A 17734-nucleotide genomic window follows, 5' to 3' on the forward strand; every position below is an offset into this window, starting at 1 on the left:
GTCACTTGGAGGTCGTGGTCTTCTGGTTGTTCCAGAGCCTATAAACACTGGAATCATTCACCTGCTCAGATTAAGTCGAAAAGTTTCTTTTGTCAAAACACACTTTATTAGAAAAGCTTTTATCAGTGTGTATTTGTTGTGTGTTTCACTTTTTTACTGTAACATTCTGTCATTTCTCTGTAAAGCTTTATTGTTGTTGTCATAGATCATATTGTAAATGCTGGTCTGGACAAGTGGGTTTTAGGGGTTTTGTAGATGTTCATGAACCTTAGAGTTAATCCATTGTGCCAAAGCTTAGGTGACGCAAACTGGAAGGAAACTTTAGGCTCAAGATTTGAGGGTGTAGAACATCTATACTGAGGGATTACAAGAGGGATTTATTAGGAATTATAGTCATTTAAATGTGATAATATAATAGCAAGAATAAGCATCATCATGTCTGTTCTGGACAGGACAGGTTTAGATTTTTACTAATGAATGAAGCATGAAAAAGAACTTCAGTTTTATTCAGTTCAATTAAATTCAATTAAAAAAGGCATTATTGGCATAACAAATAAACACTTGCATTGCCAAAGCAAATTGAACATTCCAAGGTGAAATGTGCTAAGAATACAAATTTAAGAAGAGCATTAATGTTAAAAAATAAATAAATAAAAAAAAAACGTACACACACACACACATATGTGTGTTTATATATATATATATATATATATATATATACACACACACACATATATAGTATATCACAGTTTTATCTGACTTTAATTGCAGTAAATTATTTTTATGCAGTTCTTGATCACCTTTTAAAAACCTTATTCAGTAGCGTTTGAACATTGATTCGTACTCATATTCTCACCTATTTAATTTGTCAGAAAATCCAGACATATATCACAACTTCTCCAGACTCTGTGTTCTTTTTACACTCATTTTCTTTCAGATGTAGTTTTTATTAACTTACTGGCTGATAGGCTGTAAACTATTGCCATAATGCAGCCTCTGGTGTCTTTGTCATCGTCTGTCATCGTCGTCTGTCATCGTCGTCTGTCATCGTCGTCTGTCATCGTCGTCTGTCATCCGTTACAAAACTTTCAATCGTCTTCTTCTCCGAAACTACAATTCCGATCGACTTCAAACTTGGTATACAGCTTCTTTATGATGATGTCAACAAAAGTTAGTGAAATTATTTGGATCCGGCTCTGATTCTGGACTTTGAAAAATTTCCCCATTATAAGAGATAGGAAGTGCCGGTAAGGTACAGGGCCATTGATCCTATTTTTTTTAAAAACCGCAGAGCACAGAAATCCTGAACCTGAGCATGTCTTGCTGTGAAATTATGTATTCTACTTCTTTTTTTTTTTTTTGATGATGTGACAGTTAACTAAGGAAGTAGCATGTGTTTGCATGTGGATAAATGTGTAACTGTTTATATGGAAACAGAACAGAGGGTTGTGATGGTTTGACGTTAGTCTCCACTTCCTCGAATCAATGTGTGTATTTAAAGCCAATGAATGAGCAGCGGCCGTTGCAGAAGAAGCAGGTTGAATACATTAAGTCACTGTTGAGGGAATCCACAAACAGGGTGTGTGTTTGTGTATATGTGAGGTGTGTGCGGGTGTACATATGAGGGCCGTGTGTTTACGGTGGGCGGGGTTAACCATTTAAAGCCCCCCTCCCCCTCCTGTTTACATCCTCAGGCCGTATGTGGTTCGTTTCGATCACATTCACTCATTAGTTCTTCACACAGAGGTGATGAAGAAGGTCTGCGGATCCTCCGACATCATTTAAAGGATCAATTATACAAATTCTACAGGGTATGTCACTTATATGAGGGGTATTTCTTCATCTCAAGTTTTAGCTCCAAAATTTCTCCATCAGTGCAAATACAAACCTTGTCTTCTGATTGTCTTAATGTAAATTTACTGTGGTTTCAATTGGAATCATGAAAAGAAAACAGTCTGTTGCTCAGGTCTGCTCTCGTTCTGGTTCTGGTTCACTCTGAGGTTCTGGAAGTCACTGGTCTTTGTTCATCACAGTGAGTTAAAGTAGACAAATGCAGCTACATTTCTTCTAAATATAGAGCTCTAGTTATAAACTGTCTTGGAACAAGAGCAGCTTTAAAAGAATGTGAGAGTTTTTAATTATCATGTGAAATATAGTCTTTATTTTTCATACTATACTTTATTTCATTCATCAAAGTGTGAAGTCTGATCTGATCTGATTAAAGTTTCATTCACATTACATTACATTAAATTAAGATGAAGTAATGTGTCTCCAAAAAGGTGTGAATAGAATAGAATAGAATAGAATAGAATAGAATAGAATAGAATAGAACAGTCTTTATTGTCATTATAGAAGTTGTGCAGCGACAGTGCACTTTACGCCTAAGATACAACACAATAAAATGTATTTTTATTGTATTGTATTGTGTTGTATTGTATTGTATTGTATTTATTTATTTATTAGGGACATTGTGTATTAATGAGCATCTACAGCATTTCCAGCTGTAAATATGCCAGATTGTAGCAACTGTGCTAATTTCCATCTGTAGTCCCTATAGGTAGGTAACAAGAAAGACAAAACAACACTGTGAGGACAATTGACTGATGGTCACAGGCTTGGTTTTCCTTCATCCAATGTTTAAGTTGTGATTTGAAGTAGGCATATGAAAATACAGACATATATTAAGAAAAAAATATACTTACACATAATAGTGTGTATAATAGAAATATGTGCAAATTTGAGTTGTATAACAAGGTCACATTAAAGTATACATTTAAAAAATGAAGTACAATTGAGTGTTTTTGCAGGTTTTTTTGGCACCGCGGTTCCTTTGAGTATGAAAACAAAAGGATGTAGGAATAAAAAATGAACAGATGAATGGCTAATGAAAATAATCAGTAGTTGCAGGCTTTGTTATCGTGGTTGATGTATATTATGTTCCTGCAACACACTGAACATGACTGATGACAACACATTAAGCACCCCCCTACCCCCCCAACTCTGACTTCTATGTCCCGTAGAGACCATGAAACAACCCCCACCCACCTCCACATCCCTGCACCTCCTCAGCTCGGGGGGATGTTGCCCAGTTTCCCAGTCTCCTCCCCCCTGCCCTCCCCTCTTCCCCCCTCCCTCCTCCACCCTGGGCAGGCAGATCCAGCCTCCAGCCTGGAGGTAAAAGCATGTGCACTGGAGGATCGAGGCTGCATACCGACACTGAGCTCCCACACAGACACACTGCGCTCCTGCATGGACACATAATCCACTGTACACTCACTATGATCCACGCTGCTCCCGTCTGGTGATTCCACTCACCTGGCAGCAGATCCTCACACGTCCAGACCTGAAAACTCACAGTAGCTGCAATCGGACACCTTTGCACTTTTTTTTTGCTTTGGAGATTTTTATCGGCAGACCTCACCTGGAAGTGTTTATTTCCACTTTTGGGCTCAGTGTGCTGCAATGTTTGAGGCAGAAAGGTAAGACTTGGTGAATTTACCTGCACTCTTATTAAGTCAAACGTCTCTGTGTTATGTCCTGGGCTGTGTAAACTCCACCTGGCTGCTCGGTTTCAGACCATATAAACTGTCAGGTTTGGGCTTGTTTGGTCCTGTAGCGCCGGGTTACAGGTTAACAGGCATCTGAGGAGGGAGGATCAGCCGCTCGTTAGTGTGAAAAGTGAGCGTCCGGTCGTCATCAAGGTGACTTTGCTTTGGGATGATTGATGTTTCCTCCGCGTTCACTTCTTTTGTCTGTTGTCTAATGCACTGTGAGGCTAAATGGATGCTTCTATGAAACTGGGTACGTTTTAGTACCTGGCACTTTTCCAGCTTTTTAGACCCAATAATAAAAGAGAAATTACATGCATTTCACTTCATTTATTAAGATCCCTATTAGCAACTGAAACAACAGTTGCTATTGTTCCTGGGGTCTCCTCTACATTACATTACAATTTTAAATATTTACATTAATCTTAGACCATTCATGCCCACACACACACAAACGGGACATACACAACAGCCCAATGCAATTAAAATAAATAAATAAACAAAATGCGTGCTATATATTTATACTCATTCCCCAAATAATAGCTGTGTGATACAAATCATAAGACATACTGTATTTCCCTCCAGGATGGACCAAATGATGACCTCAAATAAATGCAAAAAAAAATTATACTCTTGCTCTTAGCCATCCCATAATTAATGAATTTTTCCAAAATATTGGGGCCAAAAATAGGACCCAAACTGGGACATGAAAAGCTACCTATGTCAGTGGATTTGATCTGAAAACATGCCTGTAAATGGTCTTATATAGGCTATAAATAAAAACACTGTGTTAAATGTGTCGATTCTAGTGGTTTTTTCTAATCCAGACATGCAGGTTTTTCATGAATCTCAGTCTCATTCCAGGTTTTTTATGTAACCCATCGTTTCCATTGGTGTTACACAAAGAACCTGCCCATTTAAACACAAATAAATCGTGACTAATTTTACAACAGCGGCCATTTTTGTGAAACACTCTGTCTTGCATAATTAGTTCAATTCCCAAAATGTACCTGTGAGAGAAGAAAGAGATATAAAAAAAAATAGTAGTGCGTAATTTTCGTGTCCTTTTGACTGTGTTACATGCGGATTTTTGTATTAAATATAATGTAAAATAATCTAAAAATGTGTTTTATCTGAAAAATAGTTTCTCTTTTATCTCAGTAAATATTTATTTTTAAAACAGACCCAAAGTGCTTCCAAACTTGCTTCATAACATTAGTCTACATCTTGTTTGAATGTTTAGCCCCTTTAAGACCAGTTTCATAGAAGGACCCAAATATCACTGATGGAGGAGATGTTTCTGTTGCTTTTGTCTAATTCCTGGAGAACAGTTAGATTTGAGTGACAGTTGGCCAGTAGATCAATGGATTAAGTTAGATCCTGATCAGGGTTTTCTGGTTTTCACTGTTTTGCTAAGCACAAGTTGCAGCCGTGTTCATTTTAAGAGCAGGATGTGTTGAAATGCCTTCTATAAATGTACATTTGAAGGATAGAAAATGTGTCCAACAAAGAAAAAGCATGTGTTTAACCCATAAAGACCCAGCGTTACTTTTGAGGCAGTTCCAAAATATTTTTTCTCTTTATATTTACCTTTTTTTAAGTGATTTATCACAATTTATCATAACATAATCCTCTGTATTTTGTGTTTTTTCAATGAACATCAGGTGTTTTCCTTTATTTAATTTACTGATCATATAGAGGTTCATAATAGCTTAGATTAAACTTAAGGGTTATTATATCAGAAACAGAAAACATATATACCATACCATACCATGCCATGCCATGCCAACTTTATTTATAAAGCTCTTTAAGAACTTTACAGCTGGCCAAAGTGCCGTACACAAATCATAAAACAAGGAAATAAATAAGTAAAAACAGTGATAACAAGGTGCAAAGCGGGGTAAGAACAACAAAATACAACCATCGTAAAAACAAAGACAAATTAAAATCTGGTAAAAACAGCATAAGAAATATAAAAAACCATCTCATTCAGTGATGAAAAGTCAACAAGAAAAAGTGCATTTTTAGACAGTTAAGAAGGAAGTGCTACGGAGCCTCTGGATGTCTAAATGGGTCATATCTGATGACCATGAAAAGATGAATAACTGTATTTTACACTAATTATTTACATGTGCTGATAGAATTAGTGATTCAGAAGTTATTAAACATTTTAGATCAGTAGGTGGTTTTGGTCGTCAGTGTTTTTGCGGCTCCTTCTTTTTTCTTTATGGGTTAATGTCAAATATGCACTAACTAACATTTTGCATTTGATTGGAATGAACCTCTTCATAAAGGTGTAGTTAAAGGATTTATAGAGTTGGATCTTGTATCATTTTTGTTTTCTGTGCTTTTTGGAGCGTTTAACTAAATCCTGATGTTTAGTCTGTATCGTGAAACAGCTGAAAAGTTCAAAGATGAACTGAGAGAGGGGGCAAAGTCTTCAAGTTTTAGGTAGAAAGTCCAGAATTGATACCATCAAGTTGAAAAAAACAACAAAAAAACACTCAAAGCAGTAGTATGTAGATGTCATCACTTTAGGGTGAGTAAATAAAGGGAAATTCCACCATTTTAACACATGATATTGACACGTAATGAGGTGTGTAATGTGTCCTGGAGGCAGTGTTCTACCAATATACAACAGTTTGGTTTTATTGCTTCATTAATGCTCTGTTTATCCCTGCTTATGTTCAGATTTATACACTGCACATTCATTAATCTTGCAGATCTCCTCCTTTGTCCACACAAAGAGCAGGATAAACACTGGGGAAAAAAAAAACTGTGCTTCTTCCAAACCAACAGCACCTGAAGCTGCTTTGCCTCAACTCTCAATTATCCCAACTGTCACTTAGTGGTTGGATGTGAAAATATAAATAACGCAAGTAAATAACTGGGAACGATGCAGGTTTTTACTGTGTTTGGATCTGTAGGTGCTGCCTGTGTTCGCATGCATTAGAAGATAAACTGCATGTCCTGTTAGTGGAGATAGATGGTAGTCACAGGAGTAGAAAAGGAGGGGGGTGGGGGTGGGGGTGGGGGGTCGGACTTGGCTCCAGTGGTATGAAATCCTCAGATGAACCACCAGACCAAACCGCATCACAGGACATTTTACTGTATCTAGTGCCACCCACCATTAAACACAACAGAAAGATGACTGCATTGCATTGTGGGATGGGTCATATGTCAAACTGTGACATTTGGCCACTGGAGGAAATCTGGTCAGTGTTGTCGTCTCATATTTCTGTCATTTATTTTTCAGAATCAGACTTAGGACTTGAGATTTATGGCAGTATTTAGCATATTTTTATGCATTTAGGGAATATTCTTTATGTTTTATAGGGAACATAATATGTTAACTATAATTAGCATATTATGCTAATTGCTAATGCTAGTTGCTGTGTGTGTATTATCAGTAAAATGCAGAGATTGAATTCCCCAACAGAGACAATAAAGTATGTAAATTTTTTCCTTTTTATTTTCACGTCAGATAAACTATTTCAGGGTTTTGTTCTTTTAGTCAGTTCCACTCATGCATATTTTGCTGCCAGACACATTTTTTCCTACATGAGATTTCTACAAACTGATCATTAAAAATAAGTGTTTTGTATTTTTTTTTTTTTTTTTTTTTTTTTTTTTTGCTGGATCAAAACTCAGCTTTCAACTGGAACAAAATAGGGATTTGACATTTGTCGTCATAATAATCAGTATCAACTCATATAAAGGAAATGTGGTCATTTTTATTGTCTATTTTTCAGAATCAGTATGACTTAGGATTTCAGATATATTGCAGTAGCATATTTTTTAATGTATTTAGGGTTTATTCTTTATACTTTGTCATTTATGGGGAATGCATGCTAATTGCTAATGCTAGGTGCTGTGTGTGTCCCTCTACAGAGATAATAAAGTAAAATACGTTAACTTTTAAACTTTTTTCTTTTTTTATTTTTCATGTCTTCTTTTACACAGTTTCACCCATGCATATTTCGCTGCTGGCCACTTTTTTTTCCTATAATAATTGTAATTATGTTTTTCTACATAAGATTTCTACAAACTGACCAAGAAAAAGGGTTTAAAACCACAATGAACTTTTTTTTTTTTTTTTAACCCAACATCAAAAATCTGCTTTCAACTGGAACAAAATAGGGGTTTGACGTTTATCATCATAATGATCAGTATCAACTCATGAAGGAAATGTGGTCATTTTGTCATCTAATTTTTCATTTTTCAGAATCAGTATGACTTAGGGATTCAGATATATTGCAGTAGTTAGCATATATTTTTTTATGTATTTAGGGTTTATTCTTCATACTTTAGGGAACATATGCTAATTGCTATTTGCCAATGCTAATCCAAATGCTAATGCTAGGTGCTCTGTGTATTATTAGTAAAGTGCAGAGACTTTTAACTTTTATCCTTTTTTCTTTTTCATGTTTTCTTTTACTCAGTTTCACCCATGCATATTTTGCTGCTGGACACATTTTTTTTTCCTTTTTTTTTTAATCATGTTAATACTTTTTTCTACTTGAGAGTTATACAAACTGACCAAGAAAATGGGTTTAAAACCACAATGAACTGTCAGTTTTTTGTTTTTGTTTTTTTTTTTAAATTCTGGATCAAAATTTGCATTTATCATCATAATCAGTATCAGCTCATGTGAACATTTTTGTCCTTTCCGTACATCCATTTAAAATAAATGAACAGATCCATTTTTAGATGTGTTTTTTCGGACCCCTGCTCCTGTTTTGACCCTCATTTCCACTGACATATGTGAGTACAGTAGGACATGTCTAGGAAAAGTCCCCACAGCTTTAAGAGGTGAAAGGCTGTAGTTTATTTGTTTTCTTCTTCTGTCCTTCAACTTAAACACTGATTCAGTTTGACGTTATGTCACACAGAGCGTCTCTGTCCGTAGAAACACAGCGGTGTGTGTGTGTGTGTTACTGTATTTACATGTATGTATAAATGTGCAGTTGCTGAGATCCACAGTGCGATAACACACTCGGCCTGAGTGCTTCGACTCCCACTGGGTATTTTTCTACTCACTTAACTGCAAAAATAAAGCCGAGCCGTCCCACACAGAGAGCATTGAGCAGCATCTGGGTCTGAATCAGCAAACATTTCATTACCTCCACCTGGTGAAGCACGTCAATATTTAGTTCCATTAGGGATCTCCTCATCGGGTAAATATTTGTGGAATTAGTCGGTGTTGTTTTACTTTGGATGGGAATGTTTGTGTAAGTGTTGGAGGCCTGGCCAGCTAACGGTCCAACTCAGACTGCAACGGCCGATAAATCAAACCCTTCACTTTTCTTTTTCCGTTCAGATGATGTGAAGGTTCGACTTAGACACTTTTTCAGCATATTTTTAGATTCTCTGCTCATAATATTCCAGTGTGGAGGAGGTGATGGTGATAAATGACAGTCTCCACCTCCTCCTTTAACTTCTTCTTCTTCTCCTCTTCTTTTGCTTCTTCCTCTCCTTCTCCTCCTTCCTTTTTCTCCTTCTCCTCATCCTCCTCCTCCTCTTTCTTCTTCTCCTCATCTTTCTCTTCTTCTCCTCCTCCTCCTTCTGCATCTTCTTCCTCATCTTCTCCTTCTCTTCCCTCTTCTTCTCCTCCTCCTCCTTTTTCTTCTTCTTCTCCTCCTTCTTCCTCCTCCTCCTCCTCTTTCTTCTTCTCCTCATCTTTCTCTTCTTCTTCTCCTCCTCCTTCTGCATCTTCTTCCTCATCTTCTCCTTCTCTTCCCTCTTCTTCTCCTCCTCCTTCTTTTTCTTCTTCTTCTCCTCCTTCTTCCTCCTCCTCCTCTTTCTTCTTCTCCTCATCTTTCTCTTCTTCTCCTCCTCCTCCTTCTGCATCTTCTTCCTCATCTTCTTCTTCTCTTCCCTCTTCCTCTCCTTCTACTCATTCTTCTTCTTCTCCTTCTTTCTCCTCCTTCTCCTCTTTCTTCTCATTCTTCTTCTTCTTCTCTTTCTCCTCCTTCTTCTTCTCCTTCTTCTCCTTCTTCTTCTCCTCCTCCTTCTTCTTTCCCTTCTTCCTCCTCCTCCGCTTTCTTCTTCTCCTTCTTCTTCTTCTTCTCCTCCTCCTCCTCCTCCTCATCTTTCTTCTACACTCTGCTTTTCTTTTACCTCTCATCTATCTTCCGTTCTGATAGTTCATCGTCTTCTCTGATTGATGACACCTCCTCCTCTTCTCCTCTTCTCTTGTTTGCATTAATCTTTTATATAATGGCGTTCTTTGTGTTTTTGCAGCTACATGACGGACGGAGGTTTGGGTCTGTACACGCGGCGTCTGAACCGCCTCCCCGACAGCATGACCGCCGTCCGAGAGACCCTTCACCGAAACACCTCGACCGGACAAGGAGACGCTGACAGGTAGGACCCAGAGTTTATGGGGGAAGATTAAAATGTTTGTAGTTCTGTAGAAGAGTTGTTTGATCCGCAGCACATGTTGGGCTTCAGGGCGTTTTATGCTCGTCTTATCTTAGAAACGATGGTTTTTCTTGTACTTTTGATGGATTTCCTCTCTCTTGATGTCTGCACTTTGAAGCATGAGTGTGTTATGTCGGAGGAGCTTTATCCTCACAGTGGTATTTATAACAAAGTGCAGGTGTGATGTGGTGGTGATGGTGTGTGTGTGTGTGTGTGTGTGTGTGGGGGGGGGGGGGTATGTGGGGCATCAGGGGGACACAGACCCCTCAGTTGAAGCCCCCTGAGAACCTCCCCAGCTACACTTTAGGGGGTTTACAACAACAATATGACACATGAGGCTGTCAGTAAAATGCATTATGGCACATTAATGTCCTGTCAACACTAACGCAGATATTTGGCAAAAACAGATATTTTTTTTGTACATTTTGACATCTCATCCATATTTAAATCCATATGTATGTTTCAAGTCATAAAAGATCATGATTCACCTGTGCCAAAACTAACAGAAAGAATAGATTTTATCATTATTTTCATGTGTTGTTTTGTTTTTTTTTGGGTTTTTTTATATTGTGGTAAACATGACAAATTCATGCGGCCCAACATTCACAACATTTATGCTTTCTTTGGGCCCACAATTGGTAGTGGCGCCCCTGGTGATAGTAGTATTTTTATTCATTAAGTTATTTCATTATTTATTTATTTCCACACATTTCCTTCATTTAAATTTAAGTTTAAGTTTATATTTTTTTCCTAAATCTGATATTTTATTTTAGTCATTCACACGATGAACCTGTTGTAATAAATCATCTATTGTTTTTATAATAGGAGGAAAGCTATGTTGTTGATATTTTTTGTATCATATTTGTAACATTTTTATTAAAAAATATTGTGCAAAGTAAAAAAAAGAAGGTCATTTGAGCAAAATATGTGTTTGGACAAATATGTGTGTTAATGTGGATGGGGCGCAAATGATGTCTTTTTTTCTGTCTTTCTTTCTTTGTTGTCTTTCTTTCTTTTGCTTTTTTGTGATTGCTGTCTTTCTTTCTTTCTTTTTGTTTTTGTTTTTTTCTTTCTGTCTTTACTTTGTTGTCTTTTTTCCTCCTTTCTATCTTTCTTTTCTTTGTTGTCTGTGTATCTTTTTTCTTCCTGTCTTTCTTTCTTTCTTTCTTTCTTCTTTTTGTGATTTCTTTCTTTTCTTTCTGTCTTTGTTGTCTTTCTTTCTTTCTTTCTTGCTTTCTTTCTTTCTGTGTTTTTTTCTTTTAGAAGTAGATGTTTTTTGGGACATATATCATTTATAAATCTCAGTAGAGAAGGTGAAACATCTGCAGGATGAACTATAATTGAATCATGAATGATCGATGTAACGTTGAAGCCTTTGTAATAATCCCAAACCAATCTGTGCTGGTCCTTAAATCCATCATCAGTTTTGTTTATATGTGATATATTTAATGCATTGAAAACAGTGATGACGCCTGAGGCCAACGGCTTTTGCCAAACTTCTGTTTCTATGATTCATGTAGAAACAGTAACTGCTGCGAGCGATGGCGAAAGAATCTAACACATAAAACGAAAACAAGTTCGACAGCAGCAAAACAAACAACAAACCATAAAAACACAGACAGGATCGACTTTATTGCCATCACTATGGATTTACACCCATGGACTTAAATGAAGCTGAAAATGGTTCAATCTCTAACAGAAATGACACTGAATTTAAAGCTTAAAATAGTTTTTATTAGGGAGATTTAACCAATTATTGCTAAAGATCAGCTGAAAATCCAATGACCTCATTTACACACTAATTGTTTAATCATTTATTCATCAAAAAACACACAAAACCTTTCAGAAACAAGACAGTTCACATTCTCATCTCAGACTAACAGGAACTAAAATGGGAAAAATAAAGAGAATAATACCATTACACAATGTTAAGGTGTGAATGTGTGTCACAGTGAGTCACTGTTGAATAAAGTATTAACTGTCGACCATAAAAGGTTTTGTACAGACGTGTAGAAGTAAGCAGGATGTGATGATGATGATGGACATGGATGAAGGTCCAGTAGGATGGAAAAGGTTCAAGGTTCAAGGTGTCTTTATTAATACCCGTAGGTAGATTTATTCTTCATCTTCTACACCATTGATTCACCAGTAAAACCCATGAAGTTTATTAAATGATGGTGGATGGAGATGCATATTTTATGTTCAGTTAATGGTATATTTCACTGAAAAAGTCATGTTTTCTTTAGTTGTCGCTGTTTTTCATATAATTACCTTCAACTTTTCATTAGACATTTTATGAACATATACATGATCAGTAAAGTAGATGTTGGCAAATACTTAAATTTTACTTAAAAATGCAAAATACAGAGGATAATATTATTGTAAATGGTGATAAATCATTTAAGAAAGGTTAAATATAGAGGAAAAATACCACAAAAGCAACACTGGGTCTTTATGGGTTAAAACAGAGTAGAAATAAATAGATAAAAAACAGAGTAAAATAAATAAAAGTCATCAGATATCACAAAAAATGCTCTTATTTATCTACTTCTACACATTGTACAAATTGCTGTTCTAACTGTTTAATAGAGGATGCTAAGATGAGTGAAAAAAAAAAAAAATAAATAAATAATAAATATATATATATATATATATGTTTATGTTTATGTTTACGCATTTGGCAGACGCTTTTTTCCAAAGCGACTTACAGGGGAAAACCAATTAAATCACTCAATCAATCAAATTTTATTTATATAGCACCAGATCACAAAAAAGTTATCTCTTGACATTTTATATATAGAGTTGGTCAAAACCAGACTCTAAGTCAATTTACAGAAACCCAACAGAATATATATATATATATATATATATATATATATATATATATATATATATATATATATATATATATATGAAAATAATATAAAAATTTAATATATAATATAATATTATATCATATATAATATATGATATAATATTAAGCATTTTTAATATAAATAAAGAAAAATAAGAAAAAAATGGAATAAACAATAGATAAAAGTAAACAAATGAAGTAAAAATAAATGAAATTTTACCGATTTACTATATATTTAAATCTTATTATATGAAATAAGCCCCAGCACAAACAATGACATTAAATAATCATAGATGTTTTTTTTTATTTTATTTTATTTTATAGTAGTTTAATTTTCTAGTCACTGTTGAATGAATGAGTGAATGTTTCATATTCCGTAGATTCCACAGATTTGTCATGTATTAGTAGAATTCGGACAGACCTCATAGATGCTGCGTCCTGAAGTTCAGAACACTTCAACCAGCTTTTCTCCATAAATCCTCAGGTGTGGCTAATTTCCTGTCTCCCAGACTTTTGACCTTTGACCTCTCACTGCCTTTTACCCCGAACACACCCACAATCCACCACAGTGAAGACTGAGGTGGAGCTCAACACAACAGCAACGCAACAGCAACACTAACACTAACACAACACTAACACCATATGAACACACCCACAATCCACCACAGTGAAGACTGAGGTGGAGCTTAACACAACACAACTCTAACACCAACACCACATAAATACAACACAACAGCAACACTATCACAACAGCAACACTAACACCAACACCACATGAACACAACAGCAACACAAACTGTCTCCATTCAGCCATGGTTTAATTTACAACCTGGTTATAAGGCCTGTCTTTCTTTCTTTCTTTCTTTCTTTCTTTCTTTCTTTCTTTCTTTGTTCTCCTCTTTCATGTTCCTCTCATTGAAGAACCAGCAGATGTTTCATTCCTTCGTCTTTCTTCAGACTCTTTGCTTCATTTCACTTTCATCAGATCAGACTCAGTTCTTAAATGAAAAGGGGATGAGGTGACTCCCATCCTTTTCTCCCCCTGAAGGAACATCTGAAAATTGTGCTTAGCGGTTTGAGTTTGGGATTAATTAGAAGAGTTGGGGAAGCAGCAGATAAATGCATTAACATAATAAACTGAAGCTGGAGGGTGAAAAGGAAACAAGAAGAATGAAACTCATTTAAAACACTTGGGTTTTAAACAGCTGTTGTGTAATGATCACGAGAAGAAGAGTTCAGGGTTTGTATCCACGTCTAAAAACCTACGTATACAGTAAAGTCTAGGGCTGAAATGATCATGTATTTATTTCATTTATTTCTCATTCTCTTTTCTTTACGTACAGACACATGTGCACAGCCTTAAAACAGACACAAAAACCTGAACTAAATGTGTTTTAAAGGTTAAAGTCACTATTTAGTTTGACCTTTGACCTCAAGACAAGAAGCAGCACAAACAATTAGAAACATCTGACGTGAGATTAGATTAGATATGTTATTATTTTGGTAATTTCTACTCATTTTGTTAATTATTTCATTGATTTTGTGATTAATTTGTTTATTTTAGTTCTGTTTTCTTTGTTTTCTGGGTTATTTTGTTCATTTTGCTGATAATTTTGTTTGTTTTCATGATTATTGTAATCCTTATCTTTATTATTTTATTCATTTTGTTGATTTTTTTTTTTTTTTTTTTACATTTTCATTCATTTTGTTGATTCATTTAGTCATTTTGGTGATTAGTTTGTTCAGTCAATATTTCATTCAATATTTCATTTCAATATTTCCTTAAAGTTTAATGGGAGATTTTTCTTCCTCAGTGAGATGGGAAGAAAGTAGATGGTTCGTTGTGGTAGAAAATTATTATTTACAGTCAGAGCAGGAAAAATATTTTAGAAATTTAGAGGTACAACATTTAAAATCATAGTCATGGATGGAGAAAAATCAGTGTTGAGAGAAATAAAGTTAAAACCATCTCTGAGGTTTTTTGGAAACAAAGATAACAATTTAAACCAAACTTACCAATGCATTGATTTAAAAAAAAAAGAAAGAAAAAGAAAAAAAAATCCCATTAAACTTTAAGGGAATATTGATATTTATATGTTAAATCTGCATGAACAGGACATCTTAACAGCTGATGTATCCCAATATTTTTGTCCATATAGTTTATAAACAAAACTAACCAATGAAATGCAATGATATTTATCCTAATATAAAACTATATTATGTCATTAGTCATTATTGTTTTGTATCCCAGACCCCTGTTAGAAAAGAAACCCCTGAATTCAACGTGTCCACATACTTCTGTCCATATAGTGTATTTGTAGTTAAGCAGAAGAAATAGTTTTTAAGTAGAAGTACTTAGTTACACAATCGGATGTGGAGGTGTGTGCAGTGTGTGTTTGTTCTGTGGGTGTGTTGACCGTCTGTAAACTTTTAAGAGTCTTTTTACATCCTGTAGTTTGACCTGGATGGGGGGTTGGGGTGGGGGGGTTGGGTGTCACCGCGGCGTCGGGGTGAAAACTCCGTGACCTCGTGGACACAGAGGTCAGAAGCTTCAAAGAGTCACGGTTCAGAGGCGGAGCTGGTCCCAAAACCTTTTAAGATGTCGCGCTGAAAGCCTCCAGATCAACCCAAACCTGGACTAATGAGCAGAGCACGGAAAAAAGAGAAGGTTAAACGTCTTATTGTGTTAATGTGGACGCGGTCACGGCACTGCAGGTCTTATCGGCCGTGTTGGTGACAGATGTGACAGCTGACACACATCGCATCAGGAGGAGGTTCCCCTTCAGCTCATAGACGTGGAATAAACCAGTTTTACCCGGCATCAGGTGTATGTAAAGCAGAAGGAAGAGACGACAGACGACAAACACTGAGTCACACACAACAGGACCTGCAGGGATCCAACATGGAAATATGGAAACGCAAACATGCTCAGACTGGATCTGTGACCTAAATCTGATTCCAGACTCTGGAAACACTCTGATGTATGCGTCTGTGTAGGTGTAAATCATTAAATGAAGGAAATCCAGGAAATTAATTATGAGGATGAGATGTGACATGAAAACACAACTTATAACACAACTTTGAGATTCAGTGAAGCATGTTTGTCCTCTGTAAGAGACAAGAGTTTCACAGCTTTACTTTAAAAAAAACTGTATCTATAAACTATAAAAAGAAATATACACTGCAAAAAATCAAAATCTTACCAAGTGTATTTTTCTCATTTCTAGTCCAAATATCTCGTCACACTTAAAATAAGACAGAATCACCTCAAGAGTAACTTTTCAGTGAGATATAAGAACAACTTTACTTTCGTTAAATAATGAGTTTTTTTAAATTCCGACTTTATTCTCATTATATTATGACTTTATTTTCAAAATATTACGACTTTATTCTCCTTAAATAATGAGTTTTTTTTAAACTACGACTTTATTCCCATTATATTATCACTTTATTCTCAAAATATTACAACTTTATTCTTGTTAAATAATGAGTTTTTTTAAAACTACGACTTTATTCCCATTATATTATCACTTTATTCTCAAAATATTACAACTTTATTCTCGTTAAATAATGACTTTTTTAAAACTACGACTTTATTCTCATTATATTATGACTTTATTCTTGAAATATTATGACTTTATTCTCGTTAAATAATGACTTTTTTAAAACTACGACTTTATTCTCATTATATTGTGACTTTATTCTCGAAATGTTACAACTTTATTCTCGTTAAATAATGACTTTTTTAAAACTACGACTTTATTCTCATTATATTATGACATTATTCTCAAACTATTACAACTTTATTCTCGTTGTGACAAGCACTTTTATTATCTTACGTGGCCCTAATACGCCGTCGTAAAACCCAAAACCCATTGAGGGTATAAAACACTTGACATTTATAGTTTGTCCATTGAATAAGCTGTTTTAGGAAGTATTTATATTCATGTAGATCATCAGGTATACAATGAAAGATGAGGATGATGGAATCTGAAGGTCAAACGCAAAGAAATATTTCAATTAGAGACAAATGATTTGATCAATGACCACATTAAGTGAAAGTGAGCAGAATATGAGTCATCATGCGTCAGGAGTCATTAATGCAGTTAATTAATCATGTTCTAATGAGGACCTGAGCTGTAAAACAGGGACATATTGGCTGGTGTTCGTCCTCCGGTCGTCCACGTCGTCCATCTGTGTCTCTGAGGGAACAGGAAGTCATCTATAACGTCCTGTCCTCTGCCTTGAATTGTCTTTGTTAACGCAGACAAAGGAGACGTCTTTGTGGTGTGAAACCGTTGTGGTGTTGGAGACATCACCAACCCCCACTGAAGATATCATTCCTCTGTCCTAAGTGAGGACCTGAGTGAAGACAAATGAGTGGAATCAGAGGTCACTGCTGACCCAAACACTGAGACCTGGGGGATGATATTGACAAACAAACTGGTGGAAAATAAAGAATAGAAGAATAAGATCATGAAGCTCTGAGGTATATTATATGGACAAAAGTATGTGGAAACGTTGAATTTAGGTGTGTCTTTTCTAATGCGTCCCAATACTTTTGTCCATATAGTGAATATATTTACAGTCAGATGCATAAATATTGGGACAGTGACACATATTTTGTCATTTTACCTCAGTTCACCACCACAGTAAAACTGACATGAAACAATGAAGATGTGATTGAAGTGTGGATTTTCAGCTTTAATTCAAGGAAACTAACAAAAATACTGCAGGAACCATTTAGCAAGTACAAGCATTTTCAGTCGCTGCATTATAATTGGCTGTTCCCCTGGTGAAACGCTCCTGATAAAACAGGTAGAAGTGGAAAAAAATGAACAAAATAATGAACAGATATGATTAAAATAATCAAAAAGATGACAAAAATGTATAAAAGATGAACAAAATA

The 17734-nt window shown here is 35.6% G+C and overlaps 1 protein-coding gene across 1 annotated transcript in view; it reads left to right on the forward strand.

Annotated features, from left to right (window-relative positions):
* The window catches only part of nav2a (neuron navigator 2a), a 251125-nt gene that overhangs the window by 144091 nt on the left and 89300 nt on the right, over positions 1-17734 (forward strand). Inside the window, 1 exon segment of the mRNA XM_030130568.1 lies at positions 9792-9914. Within this exon segment, the coding sequence (XP_029986428.1) occupies positions 9792-9914 (123 nt within the window).

This window comes from Sphaeramia orbicularis, chromosome 3 (genome assembly GCF_902148855.1).
Source record: "Sphaeramia orbicularis chromosome 3, fSphaOr1.1, whole genome shotgun sequence".
Lineage (NCBI taxonomy): Eukaryota > Metazoa > Chordata > Actinopteri > Kurtiformes > Apogonidae > Sphaeramia > Sphaeramia orbicularis.